This window comes from Pyxicephalus adspersus, chromosome Z (genome assembly GCF_032062135.1).
Source record: "Pyxicephalus adspersus chromosome Z, UCB_Pads_2.0, whole genome shotgun sequence".
In the NCBI taxonomy this organism is placed as follows: domain Eukaryota; kingdom Metazoa; phylum Chordata; class Amphibia; order Anura; family Pyxicephalidae; genus Pyxicephalus; species Pyxicephalus adspersus.
Genome location: NC_092871.1, coordinates 89,236,225 through 89,262,266, shown reverse-complemented (window position 1 = coordinate 89,262,266; position 26,042 = coordinate 89,236,225). Strand labels below are relative to the sequence as shown.

Below are 26,042 nucleotides of genomic sequence, written 5' to 3'. Positions count from 1 at the left end.
CATGAATGCAAGGGAGCCCTTGTCCAATGACTACAAATGGAAGGGAGCCCTTGTCCAATGGCCACAAATGGAAGGGAGCCCTTGTCCAATGGCCACAAATGGAAGGGAGCCCTTGTCCAATGGCCATAAATGGAAGGGAGGCCTTGTCCAATGGCCACCAATGGAAGGGAGCCCTTGTTCAATGGCCACGAATGGAAGGGAGCCCTTGTCAAATGGCCACCAATGGAAGGGACACCTTGTTCAATGGCCACAAATGGAAGGGAGCCCTTGTTCAATGGCCACAAATGGAAGGGAGCACTTGTCCAATGGCCATGAGTGGAAGGGAGCCCTTGTCCAATGGCCACAAATGGAACTGAGCCCTTGTGCTATGGCCACGAATGGAAGGGAGCTCTTGTCCAATGGCCACGAATGGAAGGGACTCCTTGTCCAATGGCCACGAATGGAAGGGAGCCCTTGTCTAATGGCCATGAATGGAAGGGAGCCCTTGTTCAATGACCATGAATGGAAGGGAGCCTTTGTCCAATGGCCATGAATAGAAGGCATGTAAGTTGGCTATTTCTTTTGTCCACCAATGTAAGTTAGCCCTTTCGTATGGGCCAACAATGTAAGTCAGCCCAATTCCACTGACCACAGAGAAAAAGGGAGAAACATTTTCACAGAGTAACAAATTTAAAGAAGTCCTTTTCCACTATCCACAAAGGTATCATTTTAAAGCAGACAACTGATATATGGTGGCTTTTTTTCCACTAATCATCAATGTAGGAGGGCCCTTTCAGACTGATTATCACCGTAAGGGGGCTTCACCAAAGTGAGGGTGTCTTTCTCCAAATGCCACCAATGTGATTGGGCCCTTCTCCACTGACCAGCAATGTAAGGAAAGCCTTCTACACTGCCCACCCACCCCCTTCTCACATGAAAGGGGGCACTAAGATTTCTTTCACAGTTTGAGAAAAGCTTCACTTTGTGGTCTCTTCTGCAACCCTCCATGTGGAGTCAATAAATTGCCTTTTCTAAGATATACTGGTGTGACGTTAGTCATGAGAGATATGAACATAACCACAAGGTTCCCTGGTCTCATCCAGTCCACTTACCAGGTAGAATTTCCAACAGCAACCTCCCAGTAATGACATCCGCTGTCAATGAAGATGTTCCCTGTTGCCCCATAGCATCCCGTTCCACTGAACCGCTCAGGGGTGTGACTCTTCTTCAGTGAACTTTCTTCTTTTTCCATCTGCATTCCATCGTTGGATATTTTTAGCTTTTTGTGAGCAAATTTTGGATCCAATTTGAAGGGCTGACCTGGAATTACATAGACACATATAAGATATCAATCCGTCACATCAAAGCAAACACAATACTCTATTTCCTTATTTAGGACCCTTTTATTTTGCCAGAGTTAATTTTTTTTTCTTTGATTTTTGCTTTCTGTGCTTTGTCAGGTAAAGCTGATCAGGTAAATCTTCAGTAGTCTTCGGTAGTCTTTGTAATGCATCTGAATTGGGACTTGATGAACCCCTCAGTCATTGTACATTAGACTAAGAAGGATTTGGAGCCAACCAGGTCTCCTATATGCAATGGAGTGTCAGGGAACATGCTAATATGAAGAGAAAACAGAATGAGCACGTGGATGGCCTTTTCACTCCGCTGCTGTTCTTTTAACAGTCCAATCACAGATTAGGGGTGGAGAACATCATTGCACTTCTTAACTATAAGCAATATCATTGCCCTGCAAAAGCTACATTCATAAGGGTCTTAAAGAGGGCCTATCATCAAAAATTTTACTTTACATAAAAGGGTGGATAACTCTTTTATGTAATGTAAAATTATCTTTTTTTCTCTCTATAAATGATTTTTTAAGCACCTCCCCTACTGCTGCGGTGGTAGAAATGGAATGGCAGTACAGAGCCTCCTGGGATACCTACATATTCCAGAAGGCTTTGAGCTTATCCTTTTGTACATGCCCAATCTCGGGTATGTGCAGTAAGGGTTTTTTCCTGCAATGAGAAAAAAAAACATTGCTCATACATGAGATGGGCACTCCCATTTCCCATTTTCAGCAGGCTACATCACCCGATCTCACGCCTGCGTAGTGCAAGATTGGGCAACATATCCAGAAGAAGAAAGAAGATGGATGAAGATGGTGGCGCCCAGTCCTTCCTTTGCCAGGACAAAGAAGGATTCCATAGCATGGAACCCAATCCAGGAAAGCTCCAAAGCGATCGAGGGATCTGTGGAAGTAAATGTAATTTGGATTTTTTTCGGAAATTTAGTTTCGCTTTAATGGCTCGAGTTCAGTAAAGATTCAGAACTTAATATTTGTCTGTAAATATTCTCCAACAAAAGAAAAAGAAATTTACTGACAGCAGTAATTAGGAAAAAGATTGCTCAGGGAATTTCTGCAGTCAAATGCTTTGGAACATATGTTTAGGAACTTCTTACAGTAGTCTCTGCGCTGGTCTACCTCTGTCGGTTGTGATTTCTGCATATTACAGTACAGTGCGGGATGACAATGACACAGTGAGTCTTGAAGGCTCCCGTTATCACCCCATGCATCATGCCAGTCTGACCTTGACAGTGGCAGTTAGAGGATTGAGAAATAAATCAAGTCTGTGCTCGATTTGCGAAAACCTCAACAAAACATATTATATGAGCATGTTCCTGGGCATGAAGAACTGGCTTTCTTTACCAAACGACTTCACCCTGTAGAACGTTCACAGAATGCAATAAATAACATACAACAAACCTAATCCTTTTACTGCAGACCTGTGGAGTAAATCAATGCTGAGCTGAATTGTGAGTTTTGCGCTTTAAAACACTCCAGATACTTTATATTTTACTTGTCAGGGTGGTGATCTCAAATCCTTATTGAGTGTTGGGGCTTTTAATGGCAGCTTTTTCTAAAAATAAGTACACGGCCTGTTTAGAAAGGGGCAAATTGCAAATGATGCAGAAGTTTTAGCATATAAAAATTGGTAGGAGGTAGGGTTTTATACAGACTCTGTATGGTTCTTCTGTTGGAAAACTTTTTTCTTTTAAAGCTAACCAATTGTGATTATTTGTAAAATAGGTGTTGGGTTAGGTGTGACTGACCAATGATTAAAAAAAAAAAAAAATTACACATTTGGAAGAAGATGGCGTTGGTGGTGGTGGAGCACTTTACATTGCCACTAAACAAAAACCCTGTGCTTGATAAAAAAGTGTATGTGCAAAAACACCACACAAAAAACGTGCACTGGGGTGCTATTGTGATCCCTCCTCCAAAGAGGAAGGGCCACCCAGATTCCCCAGGCCCCCCAGGGCACAATGCTCCTGACAGGGACCGGGTACTAAGTCCATCCAGCCGAAGCTGGAATGGGCCTACTAATCTGTCTGACTGAGATCAGACAGTTTCCTTTCTCTGAGGGCATGGCAGAAGCCTACCCACCAAATACTAGGCTTGGAGCTCTCCCGAAGAGAGATTCCCATTAAGGGAGAGTGCGTGACCATAAGGCCAAGGCACTCCCCAAGACTTCAGGGCAAGCTCATAGGGAATAGCACCCTCCATCGTCAGTGGCAACAGTACCACACCAGTGACAGAGACAAACTTAAAAATACATAAAGCAATAAGTGCTCAGTGCATAACAGATCACAGTATATTAGTGTGGGGTCAGTGGGAAGAATTTTTCTTACATTGCTGGCCATTGGGAAGAATGTCACCCTTACAGATAGCCAAAAAGATCATTGGAGTCACTTACACTGACCTGAGGGCCATAAACTCTTTGACCAAGCAACCCCCAGCAACCTCTGGAGAAACCCAAGGGTTCCATGGAATCTTAGTTGGGGAACAATTTTCCAGAGGTTTCTGGGGGTTCTTTGAGTAATGAACAGTTTTTATCTCTCAGTATTTTAACAATGATTTTCTTGGCTATCTGTAAGGGGGACATCCTTTCCAATGGCCAGCAATGTAAGAGGAATTCTTCCAAATGATCATCACATTAATGAACTGTGGATTTAGTAATTATAGAAGGGGTTCAATGAAGATCTGGAAGTTATTTTAAGGGTTCCCCCATGTTAAAAAAGTTGAGAGACGCTACTTTAAGAGGTCTGCCACAAACTCCAAGTAGGCAGTAGATCCAGTGACATGCAATAGTACAGTTGCATCTAAAAGACCTGAACTGAAATGAGTTGGATCTCATCAGCATTACTGATTTTTGATAACATAGCTGTTTCAATTTGGCACTGTTGTGTTATACAAGTGATACAATATACCATATAGTATTTTTCTGGTGTCTATAATAAAACAACAAGACCATTCTGCCCTACAAAAAACACCTCACTATAACAAAAAAAATGTAGGAGTACCATTCCTTTTATACCAAGACATTTCAAAGAGTTTATTTCATCATAAACTATCCACAAGAATCAACCTACTTTGGAGGTTCCACTGAACCTCCTTCATCAAAGGTGATGCTGTATATCAGTCAGAATCCTGGCCCTGGTTCTTATACTCAGATTGTGAAGTTTGGCATTTTAAACTCATCATCAACTCTAATGAAGGGAATCAGAACCCCTGAAATGTGGTGGTTCATTCTCATTTTTTTTTGATGAAATAAACTTTAGTAGGTTTCCAACATTTGGTATGTGGTTCCAGATATCACCAGAATCATTTACCATATGGCAAAGTAGAATGAGAGAAGAAAGGTGGGCTAAGAAATGTAATGGAGTCAAGGTGCAGATGAAAATAAAGAGACCTTGTAAAGAACAGCACAGTTACCAAAAGGCAAACATCTTCTGTTGCCCATAAGTGCCTTTCAAACGCTGAGAAATCATCTCCAAGAATCCAAGAACCACATAGAAACCAATGTATCTGGGAATGCCAATCTCTTTTTTCCCCTCCAACTGGTTCCTCCTGTTGACTATTTCTCCTTCAGTAAAGTGGAGGTTAGCAGGAGGAACCAGTGAATTCTGTAATGGATTTAAGAGATCAATTCTCAAATTTCAAAGGCAATTTCACCGCATGGACTTGGCAATCAACCGTGGGGATAGCAAGATAGGAAAGTAGATGCTTAAGGGTGCAATAGGTTTAAATGATTCCTGAGATTTAAAGAAGTTCCTTCCATCTAGATCTGTTTTTGTGCCACGAAACGGTCCCTCATTCCCTTCAAATGAATAGAGAAAAAATAATTTCCCTACATAGCTCAGTGAGCAAAATTGAGGCTTTCCAATTTGGAGAAATTTTGTCAGCTGCAAAATTGATGATTTCCTGGTGAATTCAATTTTGCTAAAATCTCCCAGTTCAGCCCTACTATAATCACACAAGCCGAGCCTTCAGTTTAGCATGTTTTCCTTTCATGTTATCATTCGGACTCCAATTTCAAACGCCTTATAAATAGGTGTGAACATGGCCGGCAGCATGTGGTGAGCTACTGTGAAACCAAAACACTATTATTTTCTTAATAAAGGAAGCGAAGCTTACAAAGAAAGTAGCAGTATGAGATTTGTATTTAATTTCAGAAGTCCTACTGAATTGCTCTTTCCTCGTAACGGGGGCTGAAAATTACGGTTTAATGGAAGTGGAACATTTTTTCTCTGAACTTCCAAGTACGTGCAAGATACTTGGTGCCCATTTTGATCTTTATTCCTTTTTGCTGACATGGGAAGATTATTGTAACGCATGGTTAAAGCGTACCTATACTCAGAATTTTCACTTTACATAAAAGGGTGGAAAACGTAGGATGTAGAGTAAAAATTCAGTTTTTTTTTTTTTTAGGTGCAACACCCCTTTAAAAAAAAAAAAAAAAAACGGTGCAGCACTGCCCCCTAATTCTTGACCTCCTTGGCAGTCGAGAATAAATGGGAGCACAAAGCCTTCTGGGAAACCTACATCAGGCATCCCGGGAGGGTCTTGGGTGCTCCTTCTATGCATGCCCGAGCGCCGGCTCCGAGACGATGGTCAGGACGACGTGGGAACAGATGCCGGACACCCCCGGAGTGATTGGACTGCCCTGTAGGATTAAAGGTAAGTGTGTTTTTTGTTTTTTTTTTTTTTGTTTTTTTAGTATAGTTCCTCTCTAATGCAAAAGGTTATAGAGAAGGACACCTGAAATAGGCTCACTAGGTAAAATTAGGATTGAGACCTTGAAATGTGTTCATGAACATCTTTTTTTTTCAGGAATACCTGAAATATACAGTAAACGATCTAGCTGCTGCCCAAAATGACCATGCTCCTTGGGAAGGTGGTCTTCTGTTTGGATGAACAACAGGATATTCCTGTTCACAGTTTAGATCTTAAAGTCTGTAGGCACCTGACTAAAACACCTACATATAAGAGCTGGTGGCCATTCCTCAAAGAAAAAAAACATGGCCATTATTATGGATTTGCTTCCTTCCCCCCCTTTGTGAATTTAACAGTTATCATTCTTGGAAGGCTTATCATGAGATTTTGGAATTTGTGTAGATTTGTTGGATCACAAGTCAATGTTGGATGAAAAGACCTGGCTCACAAATGGCCTTGAGTTCCTTCACACCAACTTGGTCAACCTTGACTGGACATGTCTTTAAAGCCCGATTTCTCCTCCTTAGTTAAAGCAAGGTACATACAGACATGGTTCCACCATTTTGATGTGCAGTGACCTGCAAAGGTATGGTTGAGGTGGCTGTAATAATTGCCATTGTTTTGGAATGAGTTGTCCTTGTTTGAGGTAATGATCAGGTTTTCACAAACCTTTGACAAACCTGCTACATGTGACCATCAAGGCTCAAATGACCCCTGGTCGGGGGGTGGTTAGGCCATTGATCATTAAAGCCTCATATACTCACTGTTAGTCTTGAGTCTTGCGGGATCGCTATGTCGGCTCCCAGCCTGGTTGATTGCTTTGACTAAAAAAATGTAACGAGTTCCACTCTGAAGCCCGTGCACAGTGTAATGGTTCTGCTTAATATTGGGCACAATCATCCAGCTGTCCATGGAGCTATAAAGACCTGGAAAAGGGGACAGAAACAGTGAGATGAGAGAAGTTTATGCAAACAGTTTCAGGAAATAATTAGGTTAATGTTAAACTTTAGGCAACAGATAAATACCCACATGGAATACATACAAGCGAGTTTTCACTTGCCAAAAAAAAAAATATGGCTTTCCTGTCCATTTAGTGCTAGCATGGCAGGACTGTTTTCTCAGGTAAAGATAATTAATGATTTAAGGTCCTACAGCCTATGACTGCACCGTGATGGAGAAGCAGCAGACTGATCTTATAAGACCATCTCTTTCCGCTCTCTCCAATGGAGCACAACCAACTGGCTCCTGGTAATTCTTCACCCTTCCCCTCTAACTTACTTACTAAGAGTGCCACTTAACATTTTCTTTATCTTTCTGCAAAAATGCAAATACCCTATACAAATCCTGAATGGACTAATTTAGCGAGCAGAAAGGTGCCAAGTTTGCTTTAACACTATGGCTAACTCCAATGTCCATTGTTGCATATTTAATTATATCTATGGCACTGATTCTGCATAATTAAACAGAATGTTCAGCAACTCAGGTGCTAATTTGTGTGTGTTCAACCAACAAATAAGGTCAACACATTTACATATGATTTCTGAAGCTGCAGCTGGGCTCTGTGTATCTGCAAAACATCTGCTAGAGACACATTGTTGTATGTTTTTTATTATTATTTTTTCCAGCGCATTAAAGCGTAAAATAATTGCAAACTAATAATGCTATTGTTTTCTGAGTTGTATGAAATTAATTCCAATGGCATGTTCCACCCTAACTCCTATCAAGCAGATCTACAATTAAATGATGAGTGCTATTGGAACACTTAAAATCCAAGTGTTCAAAAGTACAATTATGCTCTAAATTAAAAAAAAAGGACCTATATATGGTAATCAAAAATAATTAGGGGCTTAGTTGCATTTATATTTTGGGAAAGAGATCTGGTCATCCACCTCACTCTCTAAACCAGAGTTTCTCAACCAGGGTTCCTCCAAAGATTGCTGGGGGTTCCTGGAGCAATGAGCAATTTGCACCTCTCAGGTCAGTGTAAGGGCCACCAATGATGTTTTTAGCTATCTGTAAGGGCCTCTTAAAGCAGCCTCTGCCAACTTTTTTTTAACATGGGGGAACCCTTAAAATAACTTCCAGGTGTTCATTGAACCCCTTCTTTAAATACTAAATCCACAGTGGTTCATTAACATGATGATCATTTGGAAGAATTCCTCTTATATTGCTGGCCATTGGAAAAAATGTCTCCCTTACAGATAGCCAAGAAAATCATTGTTAAAATACTGAGAGATAAAAACTGTTCATTACTCAAAGAACCCCCAGCAACCTCTGGAAAATTGTTCCTCAACTAGGATTCCATGGAACCCTTGGGTTTCTCCAGAGGTTGCTGGGGGTTGCTTGGTCAAAGAGTTTATGGCCCTCAGGTCAGTGTAAGTGACTCCAATGATCTTTTGGGGTATCTGTAAGGGTGACATTCTTCCCACTGGCCAGCAATGTAAGAGGAATTCTTCCCACTGACCACCACACTAATATACTGTGATCTGTGGATATAATAATTATAGAAGGAGTTCCTTAAAGACCTGAAAATTTTTTCATGGGTTCCCCCCATGTTGAAAAGTTCAAGAAATACTGCTTTTGAATACCTTTTCGGCAGGATGACAACATTGCAGGGCCTGAAGCAAATTCATTGCAGCATTGTCTCCATTAATGACTGCACTGAGTTATGTTGAGTTACATGACACTGCTAAGTTTTCACCTCTCTGCTAATCGGAACCTGGTACATAAGTCTGAAGGACACCTTGTGTATTAGATTCTGACTCCAATGGAGCAAAGACCTCTGCTGTGATAGTACAAAGCACAAAAGAAGATTTCCCCCATCCACTTGCAGGGAACAGTCCATAAGATAGACTACTGCAAACAGAGCCAAAATTATCAATAATGCTATGCCAAAACCCCACCACAATTCCATTCCATAAACAGTAGGTCTAGGACGATATTAGGACACTTGAGGACCCAGGGTGAAACAACATTTTATAGTTTTCCACTTGCCCCTCTCAAGGTGATCTCCATTTCCTCCACTGCCAAGTCTATGCCCTGCTCTTAGCCCAGTTGTAGACACATAACTTGCCAAAGCCTTAGAGATGTCCGGGGATGATCACCAGACCAGAGGCTTTCAAAAAGTTGTACTGAATAAGCAGCAGTTCACCTCTTGGTGCTTGCTACTGTAACTTTATTTCTCACTCATGTAAACTAAACCAGAAAAGAGGTCTTGCTCTTCTGGTTACAGGCCAAACAAAAAAAAAAAAACGTTGTCACCTCTGTTTGCAGCAACAGGAAAAGATACAGTATTGAACTGTTGGAGGTGAAAACAGAAGCCTCCTCCACCACCATAGAAAACTTGGTTAGGTTGCCTTGGGGACCCTTGTTGGCTGGGGAACAGGGAAGCAATCCTTATTTTTATCTTTGGTACACATGGCCCTGAGTGGGCCATTCCAGCCAAAGAGAGTGGCCAAACCTCAAAAGAAGATCCTAGCAACTTCCCAGGACAAGATGATTTCTTTCAATGACCTTGAAGCTTGCACTATTCAACATATTGATGCTGTTGAAGCCCATTTGTTGCCAAACTCTCCTCAAAAGAATATGTTCTGCTCCACCCTTAATAGCTCCTACAGACTACCTTATTGTCCAACTTGATCCCTCCTAACAGGTAAGGGTTTATTTTAAAAAATTCCTTAAAGTTAACGGTAGCCCTTATTGAGGTTTGAAATCTATCAAAGTTAAATATTTTATACAAACACAGACAATTATACCCAACATATGGTATATACTGAAATCCTTCAGTTTCAGAGAAATAAAAGGATAGGCATATTGTATATCTTATTCTCACTCCAACTGTTTAATGAACAAGCAGACTTTGGCAATTACAGCCTAAAATAATTCAACCACACTACTGTTTTTTGTATCATATAAAATTCATGCAATCATTATGAGATATCTGGATTATTTAAAGGTTTGTACATTATTCATTACAGAGGATCCTTAACACTGTTAACATTACAGATTCATATCCCTATATACTGTCATAAACAGAGTGTGTTCCATGTGCAAAACCCGAAAGAAGTACATCTGGCTTTCCACTATTGAGTTGTGGTAAGAGAAAGTAAAACATCATGCGCTAGCATTTAGCATGGCATTCCAAACCCACCTATTCAGGCAGAAACCACATTTTTATTGCATTGAATGAATGTTTGAAATGTTCCCAAAGTGCCTCCATGATACTGATATTGGGAAACTATAATGGAGACGGAACTTTCTGTGTTTTATGCTGTAGTCAATGTTTTCAGACCATTGTCATATTGGAAAGTCCATGTGAGCCCCAAAAGCTGATGAGTGAAATCTTTCTGCAATATTTTCTTTATTATTTGTTGCCTTTCTCTTGGCATAATCTAAATTAATTTGTGTTATAGATTACAACTTCTTAAAACAGTACAGGCCAATCTATATTTCAAGATAGGAACAATGTATTTCTCTATGGCTGTAACTATAAAATTATTTTGGTCCCATCATGCCATAGAATTTGTTGGCAGAGGTTCCTAAACCAATTCCAGCACCTATAAACTTTGGCAACCATGGCCAACACTGCAATGAGAAAAGTTGGCCGTAGCCAACAGTGGGCAATGAGCAAAGTTGGCCATGGCCAACACTGTATGGTGAGCAATGGTAGCCATGTGCAACATTGTACGATGAGCAATGGAAGCCATGGCCAATACCGTACAATGAGCAATGGTAGCCATGGACATCATTGTATGATGAGCAATGTTGGCCTTTCCAACACTGTATGATGAGCAATGATGGCCATGGCCAACATTGTATTATAAGCAATGGTGGCCATTGAAACATTCTGCCATGAGCAATGGTAGCCATGGCCAACATTGTATTATGAGCACAAAACAACTCTATATACACAAGTAGTCGGTAACTCAATACAATGTAAAAAGAGTCTTGCCAGTGCAGCATTAGTCCTCTTTCAGACATACAGTCCAAAATCTTTGTGTTTTGTGTCCTGGAGTGGAGAAACCACACTGTGGGTCAACAAGTTTGCACACATTGGTTTTGGTTCTTCCTCCAAATTAGGAAAAGCGACCACATGGCCATAAGTTAGATATTAAATCCATAAACTGGATCGGAGGCCTCACTGCAACCAGAGTCACAAAATGGTTCGCAATCGCTCCCATTCAATTTGGCAATGCTGTTGAGCATGCACTAAATCACTGTAGTTTTTTTTTTTGCTTGTCTGAAAAGAGCTTAACTGTCTAAAACGCGTGCAACCAAGAGGGAAGTAAATTTTGATGAAAACAAACCAAGTATATTGTATAGTTTTTTTTCTCATAGAATTGCTTGCTTAGCAGCTAAATTGGCTCCCCCGGTGAGATGTATTATTAAATAATTATAAGCAAACTTTCAATGCCTCCAATGAGATTTAATCCAAGTTCTAGACTCTGGTGAACTACTCTGAGAAATCTTCGATTGAATAAACACAACTCTAACTTACTGAGGGATTTTAGGAATCATATCATCTGCCTATTCCATGTAAACCATCTCAAACATATTAAAGGAATTCATTATTTTAAGATTTGGTTTTACATTTTCTTTAGCAAGACATAGCTGCAAATCATTATGGATTTGAGAAATGGATTCTTCTTCTTTCTTTGTGAACAATAAGATGTTTGCATCCAGTGAATTCATCATCTAGTCACTAACTCTAATTCAAAACGTAACAATTTAATGAGCGCTTGTTATATAGCCGCATAGCTGAATGAAGTGCAAATTTTATTATCAATTATTGATAACCTGCCAGCTTAATATAATACCTATTCGAATAAAATGGGGTAGTTCCTAAAAAGTATTTTATACTGCAAATAACATAGGAGGGTCCATTACTAAAAGATGGTCCCAACCGGTCCTAGCTGGGCAATTGGCTAAGAACTAACACGCAAATCCTGCTCCAGAGCTACATCAACCAAGAGCCTCAGGTTTCTTGGAGTTTGGGCAGAAGCATAGTTTAGCTGGAAAAGAAAGTGTGCTAGCGAAGAGGGATCCAGAAGGGCAGGCATAGGAGAAGATCTGGTGTCCACTAGGCAAGGCTGAGAATGCTTATTGAAATTTTAGTGCAGCAGATTTGATTTATTAAAGCTTCCCAAGTCTGGAGACAAAAGATGATCATAGAAGCACATAGGTGATCCAGCAAACCTGGAATAGATTTCATAATATGTTTTCAATTTTTGGCCAGATTCAATCCAGGTTTACTGGATTATTCAGGTTCACCATAACAGTCTTTTGTCTCCAGTCTTGCAAAACTTTATTAGGTGTTGTCAGCTCAAACAGGAAGTTATTGGAACATTAGATTTCAAGTAGGTATGGAGGTGTTGAGTAATTTAGCAGAACAATTTGAATGTCTGTCCCTTTTTTGTGCCCCTTCTGCTTCAGCACCCAAGAAAGTCCCATCTACTGTCTATCCCTTGGCGTGGTCCTGATTTGCCGCAATTGTAAACCTGTAAAACATTTTAGGTTGTTTATCCCTTGAAATACACTTTAAAAAGGTCTAGGTCAGTTTGGGACCTTTTTATGCAGCCGAAGTATAGAGTGTCACAGTCACCTCCGGCTTGAACACGGGGGCAGCTCTGAGCCCGGGTGCGCCTGCTCCTTCAAGTTTAATCAACATTGCCACTTTCGCTGGCCAATAGGGAGATAGCCTCCTAATAGCCCTAGCTGAGCCCCCCTAGCTCTGCTGAGCATTTCCTATTCTCCTGTTGCTTGATTGAGCACTTCTCTGTCCAGCTCCTGTGCTAACCCCTTGTCACCCAGTTTGCTGTTCCCCCGTGCTGTTCCAGTGCTTCCTGTCTCTCCTGCATTTCTTTTGTATTCAGTGTCCCATGTACCCACAGTCTCTTCCCTGTGTTCCCCTGTGTCTTCTGTGACCTCCATGTCACCGGTGTCTTCCTGTGTCACCCAGGGTTTTCAGTGACCCCCGTGTCACCCATGCCTCCTGTTTCTTTGATGACCCCTTTGTCACCAGTGTCTATTTGTGCCCCCGACCCCCCGGCCTTCTTTGACCATTCTTTTGCCTTCTAATTCAATGCATTGATCTGCCCACCCTGTGTGCCCAAAAATGAAACCTGGCAATGGTCCGCAGTGCAACATTCTCACCACTACAGACACTGGAGAAAAACAGGCTGCACCTTGGCCCTTGTTAGGGCTCACACCACCAATTGGGCAAGCCATAGCACCCCTGGTTCCGTCTGGTTCCGTCTCTCCAAGCATGACATAGAGAACTCAAAGTCCAAGACGAGCCTCTTTTCTTTCTTCTAATATATCCACAGATCCAACCCACAGTAGGGTGAGAAAATATTTCCAATATTTCACCAACAAATCCTTTTGAATTCCTGTACAAATATAACTATGGCTCCAAAAGATGTCAACATCAGTTTTCCTTTCTATATTGATAACCAAGAACACGGAAGCCACAAGACAAAATGTTTTTCTCTTACTGATTTTGATAAAATTTGGAACTCACAAAACCACAGACCATCTAGCCATCTACACCCAAATTTTATGTTGCTTTTGTGAAATCAGAACATTGAATGGAGGTCCAACTACAGGCAAACTCCAGCACATTCATTAATCATGCATTGATCTAATTTCCAGTTATGTTTTATTTTTTAATTTTTATGTTTTCAGGGATCCAATCTCATTTCCCCAACATTTGGATCCTGTATCCTCAAGGGATATAGATACCCCAGTTGAAAAAAAAATCTGGTTGGAGAACATTATTTATTGTTTTTTTCGGGAATTTGTATTTTAAGCTCTCAATTCTAATCCCTCCATCAAAACAATCTTTTTATCAAGCTGTCGTTGGTTTGCAAACATCTTCAAAATCAGATTCCACAGGGAGTGCAAACAAAAGCTCAGCCTGATGTGTAAATGTGTCCTCCTAACAAAATCAATCACCCAGGGACAGGATGGCAAAACAAACATACGGAGCATAAAATACATACAGATTCATAAAGCTACTCTTACATAATATAAGTGCCCCAGAAAACGATATCTCGGTTGCATCTCAATGGTGCCGATCTTATGAAGCCATCAATGGTGGCATGGCATTTCTCAGGGTGACAACAGTGGGCTCTATCTAGGTGGCAGAACGAGTCATTGTTTTAATAGGAAATGAAATGAGAAGTGATGAGAGATCTGATCACCCGTCAATGAATTTCAGATGAATTGACTGGGGGAACACTTTATAAATAGAGCCCTGTGAGCTGTGTCTGTCTAATATGTGTTGAAATAGCTTCTTGTACAGTCCATTGGAATAAAAATATTCATGCAGGCTTGCCTTGTTACTACTAAGGTGCCATTCCCTGTTGGAGAATCTTCTATTTGTTTTCAATGGAATGGATTGGATCCTCCACCAGAGAATGGTTTGGCAAATGACAGATTCCCTGCTTTCCAAAGCAATATTGCAGCTTGATGCATAAAGACCAAGGTGCCCTTTTTTCCTAATAACCTTTATATAGCACCAACGCATGCCATGGCACTGTGCAATAAATAGGGAGTAGTGGTAGTTGAACAATTATGAACCCTTTAATATAAATGGGTTCAAATTACCTCTTACCAATACCACAAACCTTCATTGCTCAGATTAAACATCTGCAAATACTTTAAAAAAATGCATTTACTGCGTTATCCAATTATTTCAGAAAATACAGTCGTCCGAAAAAGTCTCGGTTTCCTGATCTTATGCAATTTCACGCATCTAAATCCCTCTACATATTCAGTCAGTTCTGAATACTGAATGCAGGCATACCCAACAAAGTGTCAATATTACAAATGCATCAGTTTTGTATTCTGCTGTCAGATGTTAAAGTGATTGAAAATCAGATAGGAGAGTCAATCTAAAGTTTATTCAAAGCTGAAGTTTGTTCCATCGTATTTTAACCCCCCTCCGCCCCCTTCCCATCGACATGCTATAGATATTGTGGAATAAAACCTGCTTTTATAATATACATATGAAATGATATCATTGGGTCTCTGTGCTTTTCTATGCAACATATTTCCTGTCCTAGGGTGACAACGCTGCTCCTTACAGTACAGTTAACATTCTCACCCTAGGACAGGAAAATGTTACTAGTAGAATTGCCAAATAAAAAAACAAATGAATGCTTATGCTACATTTAAGGATATATATGTTCTTTTTGTCTTCATTGCAGAGAGCAGCATATTCTTAATGCCTTTGGCTACAATTCATGCTCCATTTAGAATGTCATCATTTGAAAGCTGAGACTTCAAGTGTAAAACCCCCATCTATCACACACAATGGAAGAAATCATGGGACATGGGGCAGTTTTCCTATAGGCAGGGAGCTGACATTGCAGCCACTCTGCTGCCCTCTAGTGTTCAACCAGAAAACCACCAGCAGCTTCTACACAGATTGCCTGCATAAATCAACATAATGTATAGATTCCTTTCATACCCTGTTTCCCCGATTATAAGGCACTGTCTTATATTTTTTGAAATGCCAAAATATGCCCTGGGTCTTATTTTCAGGGGATGTCTTATTTTTCCATGAAGAAGACTACAGTACACATTTATTGTTGAAAGTCACTCATGATAAAATCGGGGAAACACAGTATGATGCAAAAAGGATGGTGGTGTTGGAATGGAACTGCAAGCCCTGGAATGAATAGAGGAGGGACTCGTTTTGCATAAGTAATGACAGCTTTGCACAGGTAAAGGTATTTAATGTTCTGCTTTACCCAATTGGTAGACATGGCAGCACAGAGGCTGTGTTTCAGCTGCCATGCATGTGCTGCATTTCCTTTTCACCTGGATGCAGCAAGCAAACCATGACAAATACAAAATACATTTAAATAGAACAGTCATTGTGCGCCCTTCAGGTATACTTTACTGAATTCTCTCCCACATATTTTGAGTTGTTTTCTATGCACCCATAACGCCCAAAATACTTCAGCGGAGAACATAACTGAATAAATGCTGTAAATTATTATTTATCCAGCTAACACATTTGTAAATAGGAAAGCTGAGATGATTTAAGATTTATGCAATGATATTATAAGTGGTACAACCCGCGGTTGGGATTTTTAAAACATGCAATAGGTCTTCCTGATAATAGGGGCATCGTACCAGCAACTATTTCTTCCTATTATGAAGCACAGGGATGGCATTTGCAGGCTCAATCCAAAGCACAGATATAAGACTGCTATTAGACTTTTATCATAAAAAAGGAAATGAATGGAGGCTCAAGATGCTTTTATTACGGACTCAATATTAATTTCTGCTTGGAGCTAGCCAGTCCCTAACTGTAGCTTCTAAATAATGTAAAAGTGATCTGGTGGCTTTAAAGCCACCTAACCATTTCTACTGCCCACCACTGTATGTGCTAAAATTCATGTTAACATGAGCACAAAAAAATCTCCAAGCCCAAACACACACAAGCCACAACATTACCAAATTCCGAACAGAACCTCCAAAACAAAGTGATTTTTCAAAATGGCCATAAAGTTAGAGAAAACTACAGAACAATGCTGACATAGTGTTATAGTGTTTCTCTAAGTTTGAGCAGAATTAGGGGTCACCATCTTTACTCAAACCGCTCCTTATAGAACAGAGGATCTGCTTGTGACACAAAGAGAACGCTGAACTGAGACTGCAGCAGATTCGCACCCTCGGGGACAAAAGATCACATGCCAGAAGGAGAACGTCAGAAGTATCACAGCTGGAACTTCGGCAAAAATACATCTCAAGAGAAAAAGAACTAAAAATATATATTCATGGGTACAGTATGTAGAATGGAGAATAATTCAAAGCTTGGCATTGACATTAATGATTTCTTGGACTGTGAGTTGTCATGCAAAGAAGAAACAATGTATATTTGCAGAAGTAAAAGGAATGAGTCTTAGTTTTATATCATATACACTGGGGGCAGCATTATTATCTGGGGTATCTACGGGGGCAGTCTTATTATCTGGGTTGCCTGTGGGGCAGCGTTATTATCTGGGTAGTCTGTGGGGGCAGTGCTATGATCTGGGGTGCCTGTGGGGCAGTGTTATTATCTGGGGTGCCTGTGGGGGCAACATTATTCATTATTATCTGGGGTATCTATGGGGGCAGTCTTATTATCTGGGTTGCCTGTGGGGCAGTGTTATTATCTGGGTTGCCTGTGCAGCAGCGCTGCGATCTAGGCTTCCTATGGGGGCAGTGTTATAATCTGGGGTGCCTGTGGAGGCGGTGTTATGATTTGGGGTACCTGTGGGGCAGTGTTATGATTTGGGGTGCCTGTGGGGGAAATGTTATGACCTGGGGTGCCTGTAGGGGCAGTGTTATGATCTGGGGTGCCTGTGGGGGCAGTGATAGGATCTGAGGTGCCTGTGGGGGCAGTGTTATGATCTGGGGTCCTGTGGGGGCAGTGTTATGATCTGGGGTGCCTGTGGGGGCAGTGTTATGATCTGGGGTGCCATTGGGGGCAGTGTTGTGATCTGGTGTGCCTGTGGGGGCAGCATTATTATCTAATATTATCTGGGGTACCTGTGGGGTTTCCTTTGGGGGCAGAGCTGTGATCTGGGATAGCTGTGTAGGCAACGTTATGATCTGAAATGCTTGTGGGGGCAGCACTGCATTCTGGGGTTACTGTGGGGGCAGTGCTGTGATTTGGGGTTCCTGTGGGGGTTATGTGTATTTTGTGTGTTTTACCTATGTAATCTGCTTTACCAGCGTTTACACCATAGTTTGTGGACTTTTTTTCCTGGAGAACTAACAATCGTAGGACTTAGATATTAAGCTTGTTATTTTGGGTTTATTTTAGTTTTTTTTTCCATTTGAGAGTTTCAGCTGTAGTTTCACACACCAGCTGTTTCAATTCCTGGCGTTGATCCCAGCTTGTAAATTGGTAACTTTCTCTCTCTCTGCATCACCAATCACATGCAAACGTCCAAGGCAGGTTTGAGACGGATTGGTGGTCTGTGAGAAACATCTTAGTCCTGGCATTTTTCACAATGGGCATTGTGTATGCTAGAGGCAGCTCGGAGGGTGTTCTAGCATGACAAGCAGATCACCAGACAATAGAGAGGGGGTTGGATTTGGTGCATTACAGCAAAGCCACAATGGAAAACTGAAAATCGCTACAGTGAAACTTTACGAGTAAGCAAGATGGCTACACCGTTACCATGAATCCCAACCGAGCTGAGATATAAACTCATAATAATGTGTTACGGCATGCATAAAAAGGGAAATAAAAAAAATCTAGGCAAAAAGCTTCCTCATCAGCTCCCACAACCAGCAAGCTTTCTAGATTTTTAACATTCTAAAAAACGAGAAAAAAAGGAATAAGCTATGGTAATACAAAACAGAAAGATATCTTCCAAAAAACTGATATTTAATGGATGGAAGATGCTTAATGACCATCACACTGATAAGAGCTTGGTGGACATTCCAATACAAAACTATGGACATTAGAATAGATACGGCTCATATTTGTGGGTAAAACATACTCCACTCCTCCGGGAAGGCTTTCTGGAAAAGGTTGAATTTGCCCCAATTTGAGACGTCAGGTGCTGATGTTGGATGGGAAGACCTGGCTCACCATTCCAATTCATCCCAAAGGTGTTCAGTAGGATTGAGGTCAGGGCTCTGTGCACTTGAGTTCCTCCACACCAAACTGGTGACCCCATGTCTTTATGGAGCTGGCTTTGTACCCCGGGGCACAGTCATGGGGGAACAGAGAAGGGTCCTTAACCAAACTGTGACCACAAGGCTGGAAGAGCGCAATGGTCTACAAAGTCTTTGTATGATGGGGTATACCAGTGATAATACAAAAACATTGTAGACAATTGCGCTCTTCCATCATTGTGGGAAATTTAGAGAAGAGGCTTTTTTGATATCCATACACTTCTGGCAGTATAGTTATTATCTTACCATAGAACCCCTCAAAATATAAAACAATGCCATAAGCTTACATATTGAACACATATGCTGTTCAACTCAATGACATTTTGATCTGTGTTAAAAAGAAGAAAATCTACCCACATGTCTACTAATATTTTAAACAGAATATTCAGAAATAGATTAAGGTATGATATACCACAATTCGGAAAGAAACTATAAAACCAATCTCTGTACAATATATAGAAATACGATTCCTTGTTTCTGAGTGACTTGTGGAGTGGCTGTCAGCTTAGAGATGACATGACCTCTAGAAACAACCATATTTCAATTCTACCTTCATAGACTCAAAGTCAATAAATCACAAGCCTCACCACATGAAATGCGTCTATAGGAAGAAGAAATACGGCCAGGCACGCTTAGAAAAAAAAAATTGCTGGGCTCGAACAAATCTGAAAAGACTTAAAGACTGTACAGAGAATATATCATTTTATCTGCATGATACCACGGAACACACAGCATAAACATTGCAACCGATTCATAATATACAATATTTATTTTAAAAGAAACAATCACAATCAGCACTATTTTCAAAATGATAAAAAATATAAATAAGAAAAACATTTTTTTAATAAGACAGAAGTTTAAATTTAGGGGTTTACTATGGTAATGGAGGATCTGACTGCAGATCGCTATAAAAGAAATGAAAAATATCTAGATACCTGGGCACCTTGGATAATGTTCCATGAATTGAGTGAATACAAGAATATGTTGGGGGAGCAGAGTATTGCAACTGACACAAGGGTGTGGTCAAGAAGTCTATTATATGTTTTGTGTAAGGGGTTTGGTGAAGATGGGGGAGGGGGGGTGAGATATCGGGATTGTGATATTCTACATCTGGCTCAGGAAGTTTGGGTTCTATTTGGTTGGGTATATGTGTTTTACCTATATTTGGAATTTTATGTAACAGAACAACATTTTGTGACTGTATTACTGAAATTATTTATGTTCTGTATGTTATTCTTATAAAAAACTATGAAAAATTAAAAAAAAAAAATGGGGGTTTACATTACTATCTTTAAAGGGTCACCATCTACTACAAAATTTAATGAGTGATGGAACAAAGGCAGGCAGGAAGCCTTATTCGGTTAGGCAGGGGGGCTTTTTGGTTCATTTTGACATCAGCAACATTAAAAAAAATGTGATCTGCTTTAATTACATTTTTTGTAGAGCTTGCTGAACTTTCTAATAAAAAAGCCTTAAGAAAGTTTTAATTTACATGCGTGCAATGATGTTGTTCTATCCATTCATGGTTAATTTTTTTATTTGCCTCCTGTGCCTGGGATGGAAATTGTGAAGCAGTGGGATATTTTCTGCAATTCCTCTAAATCTCAGATTATGGGGATTATAGCTTTGGAGGGAATTTATCACTTTCACCACTTATAACAGCGGAATCACAAACTGAGAACACTTAACAAAATGCTGTGCCGCCTCCGAGCAGAGATGGGACCATTACTGCAAAAAAGACAAGCACTCTAGTTTTTAGGACCGAGATATTTGTGCATTGCATCATTTTTTTATTGTATGATTGAGGCTATATTAATAAATGTTTGGCTCTTGGCCAGCTGCAAAAACTAAATTATTTTGTTGGTATACATTTTTGAACCATTGAAGATTCCAGAGGTAAAGGGGGCTGAGCTGCTACATCACTGCTGGATGAATAAGCAGGGGGAGCTGAGCTGCTGAGTAACTGTTAGGAGGGGACTACAGTGAGCTGAGCTTCTAAATCATTCCTGGTAGGATAAAGCAGGGGAGCTGAGCTGCTGAGTAACTGCTAGTAGGGGAGTACGGTGAGCTGAGCTGAGCTGCTAAATCACTGCTGGTAGGATGAAGCAAGGGGAGCTGAGCTGCTGAGTAACTGCTAGGAGGGGGACTACAGTGAGCTTGTCACGGTAGCTGTAAGGCAAGATGGTGGACCTTCTGTGTCACCAGCTCAGTTGGTAGAGACGTGCACAGGGCGCAGTGTCTAAGCAGCTGCCCGGTCTTCACCAGAGCCTCTAGAGGTGAGGATGTTGCGCTGCAGGCAACTGCCAGGTTGTGGCCCCCATGCACGCAGAGGCAGGTGACTGCTGACAGCAGAAAAAAGACCTGGTACCAGAGCGAGGAGCAGAGAGTAGTCAGGCAAACCAGAGGTCAGGGCGGGCAGCGATCAGGAGTAGTAGTCAAGGTCAAGCTGAGGGCGATACACAAGGAATCAGGAAGAAGAGAAAACAACAGGAACCTGGAAACAGAGCCATAGGAAATCCTTGTTTAGCCAACTTTCTATTATCATTCTCTTCCTTTTAAAGGCTGGTTATGTGATGGATGGGGCCATGTGACCTGCTGCATCCTATCCTACCACCAGAGGGGGTCCTTTACACTAGAGGTTGGTGATAGTCACATCTCCACCAGCAGGGTGAGCGCATTTGCGAAACAGTCTAGTATTCTAAGGTAGTGGAGCAGCTGACTGGGAGTCACATGACCTGGACCAGTAAGTGACCTGAGGAGGTGATGCCTTAGCAGAGCTGGTGCTGGCAGCAGGGGAGGGCAAGGTGGGTGACACTGAAGGAGGCACAGATCCCCTGGTGCTGCACGGATCTGAGCTGAGCCGCTAAATAACTGCTGGTAGGAGGAAGCAGAGGGAGCTGAGCTGCCAAGTCACTACTGGAAAAAGGGGTAGGGGTGAGCTAATAATTTATTGCTAAAAGGGGAGGGGGCAGGGTGTTGAGGTTCTGAGCGGAGTTGCTCAGAACACAATAAATCCAGGCTGAATCAGTTTAGAAATGAACAAGATTCAGAAATTCAGAGATTATATTCATATGTTTTTTTAATGAGCCTTTAAATAGTTAGCCACTATAATTATCAATTGCAGGAAAAGTACGGCCCAACCAGTCCAGTTGCTGTCATAACCTTGCAGCTAAAGACATTGCATTACATTACATTGCATTACAGCTAGAGCAATGTCAGGTCAGAAGTCTCAAAATAGCTCTGATCTGAAGTGGAATTGACTCTGTAACTGTCCAACCACCATTACTTCTGAGTCACTGCTGATTGGGGGTGAGCAGGGTGAGCTGAGCTGCTGAGTGACACCTGGGAGGGGGAGCTGAGCTGCTGAGTCACTGCTGGGAGGGGGAGCTGAGCTGCTGAGTGCCTGCTGGGAGGGGGAGCAGGGTGAGCTGAGCTGCTGAGTCATGCTGAGGGTAAGGAGGAGAGAGCAAGCTGAGCTCTATTGTCCCCGCTGAAAAGTAGTAGGGTGAGCTGAGCATCTGAGCTGCTGCTGGGAGAGGGAGATGACCTCCTGAATTCCTTCTGGAAAAGGGTGAGTAGAGCTGCTGAGCTACTTTTGGAAGTTGGAAGCAGGGTGAGTTGAGCTGCTGAAGCACTGCTGAGAGAGGAGGATATGAGCTCCTGGGTCATTCCTAAAAGGGGGCATTAGGGTGTGATAAGCTGTCAAGTCATTGCTGGCAGGGGAAGGAGGAGGGTCTAAGCCATTGTTGGAAAGGGGAACAGGGTGAGCTGAACTGCAGAGACAATAATTTGAATAATTTCTATTCTTTAGCTGCAATCTATGAGGATCAATTCTTCCGCGGTGCCCACAGCTACAAAGATCAACAAAACCCAGTTTAAAGAATATGTAGATACCTGACTGCCAATATCAGGTTTTCTTTAACTACCCCGATCCTTGCCCTGTATTGGCACAGAACAGGTTCACTTTAAATCTACTGCACACAGCTGACAGATCCTTGAGTTCTAAATAAGCATTTGCACGCGCACATTAGACAGCTGAACGCTGTGATAGTCACTGTGCTTATGTCACGGCTTTACTGAATTCCAAATTAATCTCATTCTTATTATACAAATAAACCGCCTTTCAAAAAGAAGAACATTCTATAAAATGACGCAAGTCAGAAAATATCCGTCGCCTGAGAAGCAAGAATCAGCATCTTTAGCACTTGTCATTGTCATGGAAATAAAGGAGAAGACTTTTTTGGGGGGGAAATAGCAGAAAGTTTAATATTTAAAGCCAAAGTTTAAGCTGCTTATAATATGCCTTCCTTGGTTCTCTCCCTATCCAAAAACATGAAATGATTCCGCTTTTCATTAGATGCCTTGTTTTAGATGCATTGCAATACATTGAACAACATTGGCAATCACACTGACAGTAAACCCAATTTTGAATATGACTTTTTAATAGTAATTTTTCAATATTTACATGTACATTATACAGAAATGGTTCGCAGTTGTCACCTACTGAAAACCGGCCCCTAAGAAATGAAATGCAGCCATTGCTGGAATTCATATAGACAAGAATAAGCTGCAAAGAGGCTGCAGGTTATTGGTAGTAATGAAAAAACCTATTTTTTGAAATAAGTATTGAAAACCTCATGTTCTTTTTAAATAGGACCAAATGCACTAAAGCAATGCAGCCCTAATGTTGCACAACACCACAATGCACTCCAATGCAGCGGTCACCAACCGCTGGTCCACAAAAACAATATTGTAATAAATCCTTATATTCTGACAATTTTCACCTTCATATTGCACTAAATTCACAAACTGTTCTAGAGACGGGAAAACAAGGCAGGCGCAGCGTGACGTCGGTGTAGTCTCAGGTTGTATGACGGAACCGTTACCGAGCCGTACGCTTCAGTATTGTTTCCACCATTACAACAGTCACCCCGCTCCGCCAATACCGATTCATTCAATTGTTTTATTTGTTTATTTCTCAGATTTAGGTAAGTGTGACCTTAGCTGTGTAATTTCTATATCTGTTATATATAATGGCATCAAATAGTCTGACTTTGATAATTATCATTTCTTGTTTGGTCTTAGAATGAAATAAACCCATAATGAGTGAGAAAAGCAAACTAATATTTTATATTTCTAGTAATACCAAAGATAATACAACTAATGATAATAATAACAATAGTAATACTTCACTTATCCGATCAATGAATCAGAGCCGCCACAGTCCTTGTCAGCACCATTAGGAAGATCATTATTTTACAAATGTATTTATCTTAAAAAAAAATTCCTATTAATGGTCCTATTAATGGTTGGAATTATGAGTTTATTGGTCTGCGAGGTCCGAAAGCTTGGCAAGTCGCGACCACTTACCTAATGCACTACCATGCAGTATAGTGGCTGGGTTGCCCAAAACAACGTATGTATAATATACGTATACTTCTTGACATTTTATTGCATGTAAATGAGCAGTATTGATGCAATGAATAATGATGCGCCTTAATACAACACACCAGGTGCCCAATATCTGAATGTACCCCCAGCATAATTCCATCCACTTCTTTATTGTACTATTTCAGTTTTTACATTTTAATCTAGATACCTTTAATTGGTTTTAGAACCTAAACCAAAAAAAAATATCTCTCTGCTGCAGCTTTCAGAGTCGCCACTCACCGACTCCTATCAATTACAGGATCACATTTTCCTCCTTGAGGTTTGCTGTCCTATATACGGTTGCAGCATCCTTATCATCTCTATCCCTCTTCTCTTTCTAGTCACATGTCGGTCTTCCCTTTATCCTCTCCTCCCTTCCTCTCATTTCAGATGTAACTTCTGTCTGCATCTGTCTAGCACACACGTCCTCCATCTCTCCCCATAGCCCTATTCCCTTGTCTCCTAAAACATCGAACACGCGTCTTTTATATCACAAGTCTTTATTTTCCCTCCAGCTCTTTTCCTCACTGCCGCATTGCCAACACACATGTGCACAACAACATACAAATTCAATTATGGATCTTCCTCCTTTCCCCTGTCTACAGAGAACATTTCCTTCCTTTCTTATCCAGCCCTGTATGTCCTAAATAATGCTACAGACCACGGCAAATCAAACTGAAACAGTGGGCCGGGGACAAATCATTATAGTGGTTGCCCCGACTCTACCAAGGTCCGCAACTTACAAATTCCAGATAAAGATTACAGCACTTCAGAACTGAATTGCATAGTAAAAACTACAAAGTACAATATTAAACCACAAAGAGAGGTTATAAAAGATCTCCATAAGTATTTAGATGATAAATTATGTATGATAGTGCTACTGGAGAACCATTGGGGCAAATTTGTTCTAATTATCTTATGCCTTTTAAAAGGAACGAGAGGGATGAATAAAGAGAATAAAACCCCAGCGGAATCATGCAAATAGGTAACAACTCACTTAATTATCAGGTGTGCCACACCCCTAGTTCATTGGGAAAGCATAGTATAGGGTGGGAAAGGAGGGAAAAACACCCCAGTATGGCATTATCATTACAGCCCTATGTAGCTAAATCTTTGTGGACCTTTGATAATCACATCTACATGGGCTTGTTGGATATCCTATTGTAAAGCTATGGTCTACAACATGACTTGCCCCCAACCAGGGTTATTATGGAGTTATCCCCATAACATCCTCCACTCTTTTGGAAAGGCTTCCCATCAGATTTTAGATGGTGTTCTTTTGGACATTGCCCCCTATAGGTGTTCAGTAGGGTTGAGGTCAGGGCTCTGTGCAGGACATTCGAATTACGCCACATCAGACTCGCCAAACCATGACCTTATAGATCCGGCTTTGGGAATGTGGGTCCCTTTGTGAGATCAAGTACTGATGTTGAATTCATCATTCTAATTCCATTCTAATTCATCCCAAAGGTGTTCAGAAGGGGTGAGGTCAGGGCTCTGTGCAGGACACTCAAGTTTTTGGGCTGTGGACTTACCATTCCCCCTATGGTAAAAATAGGGAGTTACCCCCCTATTCTCCACTCTGCAGGGTTAGCTTTCCACATGATTTTGGGGGGTCTGTGCGGGAATTTTGCCCCTTTTGGTGAGGGCAGGCATTGATGTTGGGTGAGAAGACCTGGCTCACCATTCCAATTCTCCCCAAAGGTATTCAGTAGGGTTGGGGTCAGGGCTCTGTGCAGGACACTCGAGTTCCTCCACACCAAACTGGTGACCCCATGTCTATATGTTGGGCTTTGTACCCCAGGGTACAGTCATGGAGGAACAGAAAAGGGTCTTCACCAAACTGTGACCACAAGGCTGGAAGAGCACAATTGTCTACAATGTCTTTGAGCCA

The 26,042-nt window shown here is 41.2% G+C and overlaps 1 protein-coding gene across 1 annotated transcript in view; it reads right to left on the bottom strand.

Annotated features, from left to right (window-relative positions):
* LOC140344439 (probable E3 ubiquitin-protein ligase MID2) overlaps positions 1 to 26,042 on the bottom strand; it is a 90,591-nt gene that overhangs the window by 8,497 nt on the left and 56,052 nt on the right. The window contains exons 7-8 of the mRNA XM_072431559.1: positions 6,799 to 6,960; positions 1,092 to 1,299 (exon numbers count right to left, since the gene is read on the bottom strand). Coding sequence (XP_072287660.1) covers positions 1,092 to 1,299; positions 6,799 to 6,960 — 370 coding nt within the window. The remainder of the gene's footprint in view (positions 1 to 1,091; positions 1,300 to 6,798; positions 6,961 to 26,042) is intronic.